General features: G+C 37.2%; 1 protein-coding gene across 1 annotated transcript in view; it reads left to right on the top strand.

Annotated features, from left to right (window-relative positions):
- PIK3CB (phosphatidylinositol-4,5-bisphosphate 3-kinase catalytic subunit beta) overlaps positions 1-8,804 on the top strand; it is a 164,281-nt gene that overhangs the window by 36,277 nt on the left and 119,200 nt on the right. The window contains exon 3 of the mRNA XM_007947506.1: positions 1,848-2,071. Coding sequence (XP_007945697.1) covers positions 1,848-2,071 — 224 coding nt within the window. The remainder of the gene's footprint in view (positions 1-1,847; positions 2,072-8,804) is intronic.

Here is an 8,804-nt window from a genome sequence, read left to right as displayed (position 1 = left end):
AAATTAAGTCTAAAATTAAATTAATTGACCTAAATTATTATTATTTTGGGCAAAATTATATTTTTAAGAGATCTTTTTAGTGGTTCCCAAATTTGGGCTGCACTAATTTCTTTAAAAGCAGATTCTTAGAGATTTAGATTCAATGAATGTGGGGTGAAGTAAAGAAATTTGTATGTTTTAGGTGATTCTGACAGAGCTTTTAACAGAGTCCCTTATTTATTATATATTGGGAAAAATAACCAAAATCATAGTGATTGCAATTCAAGAGTATACATTGGATGCTTATACTTGAGATTATAGATGTGAAATTGAGTGATGTGTTCCTTGTCTGCTTGGATCTCATGGTTCAGTGGTAGATACGGGTGAGTAAACTGACAGTTATAATGCAGTTTGTGAATTGCTGTGATAAGTCAAGGAAAGGCATCTGAATCAAGTGCATGAGACAGGGAGAGACTTTTAAAGGACACACAGATAAACTGAGCCTTGAGTGTTGATTAGGAGTTTGGCAGGTGAAAGGAATTGAAAAGAAAGCAAAAGGTAAGGGCATATGTAAAGGATGGCCTATTCGAGAAATAAAATTCATTATGCTTGATTTAAGGGGACAGCTTAGCTAGCAGGAAGGTAAGAGAGGTGTCCAGGGCCAGAGCATACAGAGTCTTCTAGACCATATATATAAAGATAGAGACTTGCTTCTAAGAGCATTTGGAAACCACTGAAGGGTTTTCAAATAGAAAAGTAACATGATCAGATTTGTATTTTATAAATATGATTTATATCATAGGGTAGAGAATGGAGTGGCGAGATTAAATAGTAGAAAATCAGTGAACAAATGATACTGTAATCCTAGGGAAGGATGATGATGGCCAGGATTAGGTTAATGGCTGCAGGAACTGACAGAAGTGTACAGAGTTGAGAGACATTTTAGGAAGTCGATTAGACATGACTTGTAGTAGATGATGGGAAATAAGGAGTTTGGTTGATGTTAGATGTGTATATTTTTGGGTAATCATTTATTCATTGTTATCCATTTCCAGAATTACTTATTAGAATAATGATAATTTTATGAAAAAGTTGTAATATATAGTTGTCTTTATGATATAAGTGGTTCAAAATTAAGTATAACTGGGAAAAAAAACAAATCCATTGCCATGGAGTTGATTCTGACTCGTAGTGACTCTGTAGGATGCAATAGAATTACTTCACTGGTTTCCAAGGCTGTAATTTTTACAGAAGCAGTCTGCCCCATTTTTCTGTGGCTGATCGTTCAAACTTTCAATTAGGAGCCAGGAGATTAACCATTATACCACCGGGACTCCTTCAAAATTAAATATACCAGAAAAAAAGATATCTTCATGGATTTTTGATGAATTCATATAACATACTGTAGTGTTAAAAAGAAAATGAATTGAAAACATAATCTATAAAGTTTAAGTTTACTAAATGTTAAGTTACTTAAGTAATTGGTTTCTTCTAACTTGGTATTTGAAATTTTCATACTCTTAACCTTTTCCAGATACTTTAAACTTGATTTACTTGGTTTGTAAAGAAAAAATTATAGATGCTTTCTTTGTCATTTTAAAGTGTGTACTGTGAATTTCAATGATTTTTATAAAACTGGTAATGAAACTACATTTCTTTCAGATATTTCAAGTTTGTATTCTGAAAAACCTAACTGTATGTTTGTCTTCTGTACATGAGATTTATTATTCTGCTCCTTCATGTTATTTTTCTGCCAAGTCTTATTTGCTTCATAAAAACCAAACATCCAAATTCATTTTTGTGAATATATTTTATATTCTCTTTTATTATTAGCTACTCAAAATGACATCTTTAAAAAATATTTTTAGGTCTGCATGAATTTGATGCCTTGAAGGACCCTGAAGTGAATGAATTCAGAAGAAAAATGCACCAATTCAGTGAGGAAAAAATTCAGTCTCTTATAGGATTGTCTTGGATGGACTGGCTGACGCAAACATATCCACCAGAGCATGAACCGTCCATCCTTGAAAACTTAGAAGATAAACTTTATGGAGGAAAGCTCATTGTGGCTGTTCATTTTGAAAATTGTCAGGTAATGTTAAATTATTTTAAGAAATATTTTGTAATTAATCTTTGATTTTTACCTGAATTCAGATCCAGTCTTAGCTGGGCTCACCTAGTAAGCACTATTAGAAAGAATGTTTTGGATTAAAGGTAGAAATAAATTTAAGATTGTGTGTAAGTCTAAAGTGACATTGATACATATCCTTTGCATGTATATTATTTGTTAATGCAGTGGTATGGCAGTCTAGATAAAGGTTGGTAAACTGCACTGTTTTTGAGTGAATATGTGACAGACACTGTATTTTGTCAGCAAAGCCTAGAATACCTACTCTCTGGTCCTTTAAAGAAAAAGTTTGCTAACCCTTGCTCTAGATGATGTGTTTAATTGTAGATACTATTTTTTTCTTACCTGATGATTTTCTTTTGTCTATAAAATAAAAAGTTTGAGTGAAATGATCTTTTTTCCCCACGTTCTTATATTTGCATTCTGTGAACCTATGAATTAAACATTGATATGGAGTTGGACATTGCAATAGAGTGTATATACATTTTAATCTTTTTCTGAATTTACACAACAATTATACATACCAGATTATGTAGCTATCTTTGTATCAGGTATGCTTGCTTTATCGTCTGGAGTCTAGCCTTAAATTAGGGTGAGTATTCAAAGATCTGCTAACCAGAAGGCTGGCGGTTCAAACCCACCAGCCACTCCTCGGAAGGAAGGTTGGGCAATCCTACTTCCGTAGTGATACTGCCTCGGAAACCCAAGGAGGGGTCGCTATGAGTCAGCGCTGACTCGACGGCACATAACAACAACAACAACAATTCAAAGATCTTTCATTTTGTTCTTAGAAGCATTTAACAATGACAGCAACCATAATGATAGGTATCATTATTGACCACTTAAAATATATCTGGAACTGTGCAAGGTATTTTGTATATATACCTACTCCTCATTTGTTGACATGGTTAAGTTTCAAAGACCAGGTTTCCTGCAGAAATCTGTGTTATGTAAAAATGGAGGATGAACACATTAGATCAGAAAAGGAGCATGACCACATTATTACATAACTGCCATATTACATCATAAGTGTCAAATTACATTATTAAATAACTGCCAGATTTCATCATTACATAACTGCCAAAGCATTGAGATTTATGGCCAAGTTGACATTTAACCTTAACTGTCACAGCCAGTGTTACTCTTACCTTACACCTTAGCATTTACTGCCAAACATACCATTAATGCACAAAATAATCAGATAGTAGATTTTTTAGTATTGTTGTAAATGTCAGATAATGAGGTAGTCTGTAAGTGAGAAGTATGTATATTCTCTTGTTCTCACAGCTTCCCTATATTGTCCTATCCCAATTTTATAGGTTAAGAAACTGAAAGAGAAAAGTTTAGTAGCTTATGCTGGGGCTTATTGTTGTTCAGTGGTAGAGCCAAAGTATTTGTTAGATATGAAAACCGTGATCCTACCTTCTGGCATTTTATAAAGGAAGTTTATTTAGAGAAAAACAAAACATTTGTTACTGCATTCTGAGGTTGGTTGAAACTGAAGTTCAATTTAAGCCAAGAATTTGGTATCATCAAATGTCAGGAGCTAATTTAAAATTCTGTTTAGGGAATTCTGCAAGATGGGGAGAGGTAGAATAGGGAAGTTTACTGTTAAAAAAGAGATTAGACTTCAACTTGAAAACACTAGTTCAATGTAATTTACTCTCTAGGTCAGTGTGAATTCCATTACAGATGGGTCACAATTCTACTGGAAATATAAATTTTAATGTATTGTCATTATAACAGATTATATATGAAGTGTTTTGAACATAGAGGAAAGATAGAGATATCATTAGCTCTTACTGGATTCCAGACAGTTATAGAATTTAAAGCTGAAAGGAGTTGAGAAATCATCTAATCAGACACTTTATATACTATAATAATTCTAAAATAATAATCCTATATCTCTGCCCAATAATACATCCAGTGGTAGAGTCAATTTTTGCCTTCTGAAGCAGTGTATTTTTACTAGGGGCAAACACGTATTTAATATTTCAATAAAACATTTTTAAAATTTGTACTGCCCTTCTATGACTTCTGCCTATCTAATTAGAGTTTTCTTTTGTGTACAAGTATCTGTCCAGTTTTCTTCTGCTTCTATATGCCATATATTCAGATAGTTGAAATAGAGTTATAATATCTCTTTCTAGTCTCTACTGCTTCAGGGTAAACATTTCTCCAGGGATTAAAACAATAGTGTCTAGGCTGTTGGATTGCACTGGCCAGTAAAATTATTAATTTCTTCAAGAATTTTGGGAAGTCACATAGAGCTTACAGCTTTTTATTTAGGCAAGTAAGCATTTTTTCTTTTAAAGCCCAAACCATAATTTATTACTATTTTATAAATTAAAACATTTTACCACCAAAAACCGGAGGAATGACACAATCTCTTAATAGGACAGCTAACAGCCCACTCTGTAACTCAGGGCTCAGGGCCTGCTTTTTGCTTAGGGGCAGCTCTATTTTAAAGCTGGGACCTGATGTAGACAGGTGCACAAGGGTTAAAAACAACTAAGGGACATGAACTTGTCTGTCAGTTTATCATACTGTGGTGGCTTACATGCTGCTGTGGGGCTGCAGACTGTGCAACCAGTGCTGCAGAATGCCAGCAGGGTTATCCATGGTGGACAGGTTTCAGCAGAGCTCACAGACTAAGACTCGGAAGAAGGAAGACGCCATCCACTTCTCAAGGAATTGACCAGTGTAAACCTTATGAATAGCAGTGAAACACTGTCTGATATATTACTGGAATACTTTGTGAATAGCCCTGAAGCATTGTCTGACATGGTTTCAGAAGATAAGCCCATCAGGTCAGAAGGTACTCAAAATTTGACTGGAGAAGAGCTGACTCCTCAGAGTAGAGACAACCTTAATGATATGGATAGAGCAAAGCTTTCGGGACCTCTCTTGGCTGATGTGGCACAACTCAAAATGATTAGAAACAGATGCAAACATCCGTTAATAATTGGAACATGGCATGTACAAAATATGAATCTAGGCAGATTGGAAGTTGTCAGAAATGAAATGGAATGCTTAAAAATTGATATCCTAGGCATTAACGAGCTGAAATGGACTGGTTTTGGCCATTTTGAATCAGAAAACCATATGATCTACTATGCTGAGAATGACAAATTGAATAGTAATGGTGTGGCATTCATCATCACAGAGACTATTTTCAGGATCTGTCCTGAAGTACAGCGCTATCAGTGATAGGATAGTATCCACATGCATACAAGGAAGACCAGTTAATACTACTATTATTCAAATCTATGCACTACCCACCAAAGCCAAAGATGAGGATACTGAAGATTTCTACCAACTTGTGCAGTCTGAAAATGACTGAACATGCAATCAAGATGTGTTGATTATCACTGGTGACTGGAATGCAAAAGTTGGAAACAAAGAAGAGTTACCGGTAGTTGGAAAATGTGGCCTTGGTGATAGAAATAGCGCTGGAGATCACATGATAGAATTTTGCAAGACCAATGACCTATTCATTGCAAATACCTTTTTCAACAACATAAGCGAAAGCTTATGTGGGCTTCACCAGATGGAATACACAGGAGTCAGATTGACTACACCTGTGGCAAGAGGCGATGGAGAAGTTCAGAATCTTTGGCCAAAACAAGGCCAGGAGCTGATTGTGGAACAGACCATCAACTGCTCGTTTGCACATTCAAGTTGAAATTAAAGACCAAACAAGTCCATGAGAGCCAAAATATGACCTTGATAATATCCCTCCTGAATTTAGAGACCATTTGAAGAATGGTCAAAAACCAGTGATCAAAAACCAGAAGAATTGTGGGATGACATGAAGAACATCATGAAGAAAGCAAGAGGTCATTAAAAAGACAAGAAAGGAAGAGAAGACCAAAATGGCTGTCAGAAGAGACTCTTCTTGCCCTTGAGCAGAGAGTAGGTAAAGCAAATGGAAGAAATGACAAGGTAAAAGAGCTGAACAGAAGATTTCAAAGAGCAGCTCAAGAAGACAGAGCCAATGAGTATAATGAAATATGCAAAGACCTCACAGTGTAGTACATTATATGGTATGGCTTTTCTAGCCATAAGTGTTTGTAAACTCTGTGGTGGAATTTGCTGTGAGCAACTGAGGAGCTCCTGTTTATTAAAGTTATTCACCTGGGATATATCTGTTGAAGAGTGGCACAAAGCAATGTTCTGGGAAGTTCGCTGTCTCTCAGGTGCTTAGAATTCTGATGTTATGATTGGCTAGTTTGGCCACTCTGCTAGGCTCCAAAGGAGGCCTCCTAGAGGCAGAAGTCTCTTTGACTACTGGCTGAGAGAAATGCGCTCCTGAGAGAATCGCCCTCGAGAGAGAGACACGCTGCTGAGAAAGAGACACAAGAGACATGCATTGCTGAGAGAGACACCGAGAGACACGCACTGCTGAGAGAGAGAGACTGTGAGAGACTGTTGGCTGAGAGACAGTGGGCTGAGAAAGACTGAGCATTGTTCCTGAACTTGAATTGTAGTCTGGTGCTTCCCTATTAAACTCCATAATCTGTGAGTTCTGTGTAGCCACTGCAGTGAATTATCAAACCTAGCAGAGAAGTGGTGGGTGTTACGGGAGGAATGGTTGGTGCAAGGGCTGGAGGGAGGCAGCATGTCTGGCTTCACAGGAATAGATCTCGGGCTACTGATGGTGATTCTGTCTTCCTCTTGTGGGATTAGAGGAGGTCAGAAGATGCGGCCTCCTTGCCTCTTTGGCAGACCTGGAGTTAGAAAACTAAAAGGAAGAACATGCTCAGCATTTCTCAAGCTGAAAGAGCTGAGGAAAAAATTTAAGCCTCGAATTGCAATATTGAAAAATTCTCTGGGAAAAATATTGAATGATGCAGGAAACATCAAAAGAAGATGGAAAGAACACACAGAGTCACTGTACCAAAAAGAATTGGTCAAGGTTCATCCATTTCAGGAAGTGGCCTATAATCAAGAACCAATGGTATTGAGGGAAGAGGTCGAAGCTGCACTGAAGGAAGTGGGAAAAAACAAGGCTCCAGGAATTGGCAGGATACCCATTGAGATGTTTCAACAAATGGACATGCTAGAGGCACTTACTTGTCTATACCAAGAAATTTGGAAGACAAGCATCTGGGCAACTGACTGGAAGAGATCCATATTTGTACCCATTCCAAAGCAAGGTGATCCCACAGAATGTGGAAATTAACAAAGAATATCATTAATATCACATGCAAGTAAAATCTTACTGAAGGTAATTCAAAAACAGTTGCTGCAGGATATTGACAGAGAACTTCCAGAAATGCAAGCTGCATTCAGAAGAGGACATGGAATGAGGGATATCATTGCTGATGTCAGGTGATTTTAGCTGAAAGGAAAGAATACAAGAAAGATGTTTACTTATGTTTTATTTACTATGCAAGAGTGTTTGATTGTGTGGATCATAAGAAATTATAGATAACATTGAGAAAAATAGAAATTCCTGAATACTTGATTGTACTCATGAGGAACTTGTACATAGATCAGGAACCTGTACATAAAACCATGTAGTATCCCCTTGTTCAAACAGAACAAGGGGATACTGCATGGTTCAGAATCAGAAGGGAGTGCATCAAGGTTGTATCCTTTCACCATACTTATTCATCTTGTATTCTGAGCAAATAATCCAAGAAGCTGGACTATATGAAGAAGAACATGGCATCAGGATTGGAGGAAGACTCATTAACAGCCTGTGATACGCAGGTGACACCACTTTGCTTGCTGAAAGTGAGGATGACTTGAAGTACTTACTGATGAAGGTTAAAGACTACGGTCTGCAGTATGGATTACACCTCAATATACAGAAAACAAAAATCCTCAAAGCTGGTCCAGTAAATAGCTTCATGGAATGGAGAAAAGAGTAAAATTGTCAGAGACTTCATATTACTTGCTTCTAGAATCAACACCAGTGGAAGGAGCAGCAATCAAGACATCAGACGACATATTGCATTAGGCAAATCTACTGCTAAAGACCTCTTTTAAATGATGAAGAGCCAAGACGTCTCCTGGAAGACCAAGGTGCGCTTAACCCAAGCCATGGTATTTTCAGTCACCTCTTGTGCATGTGAGAGCTGGACAATGAACAAGGAATACCAGAGAAGAATTGATGCTTTTGAGTTACAGTGTTGGATAAGTACCATGGTCTGCTAAAAGGAGTAGCAAATCTGTCCTGGAAGACATGTAGTCAGAATGCTCCTTGGAAGTGAGAATGGCCAGACTTCATCTCACCTACTTTTTTATTATTATTATTGTGATTTGGGTGAAGATTTACAGAGCAAATTCACTTTCTATACAGCAGTTCACATATACTTTGTCTCATGTCATTGATCACAGTTTACCACAATTTTTTTTTTGCCTCCAAATGATTTTGAGTTTTGTTCCACATTGTTCTCCCTCTCTATCAAGGATCTCCTACATCCCTTCCAAGTGGATGCCACATATACCCATGTTTTTGTTTTTGTTTTTTTTTTTGCCTCCAAATGATTTTGAGTTTTGTTCCACATATACCCATGTTTGCCTTCACTGAGAACTCAGCTCCCCTCCCACTTCCTCCCCATAGTTACCACTTCCCAGTGTCCATCCATCCATACTCTCCTGCCCCCTGAGCTGTCTCCCTGTCCATAAGCAGCCCTTCCTTCTCCCATGATTGTTCTCTCCAGGGCATGTGTCTACTTGAGGTAAA

Source organism: Orycteropus afer, unplaced genomic scaffold (genome assembly GCF_000298275.1).
Source record: "Orycteropus afer afer isolate SDZICR_OR568_19922 unplaced genomic scaffold, OryAfe1.0 scaffold00188, whole genome shotgun sequence".
NCBI lineage: Eukaryota > Metazoa > Chordata > Mammalia > Tubulidentata > Orycteropodidae > Orycteropus > Orycteropus afer.
The sequence above is the reverse complement of the archived record's forward strand: the minus strand, read 5'-3'. Positions and strand labels throughout refer to the sequence as shown.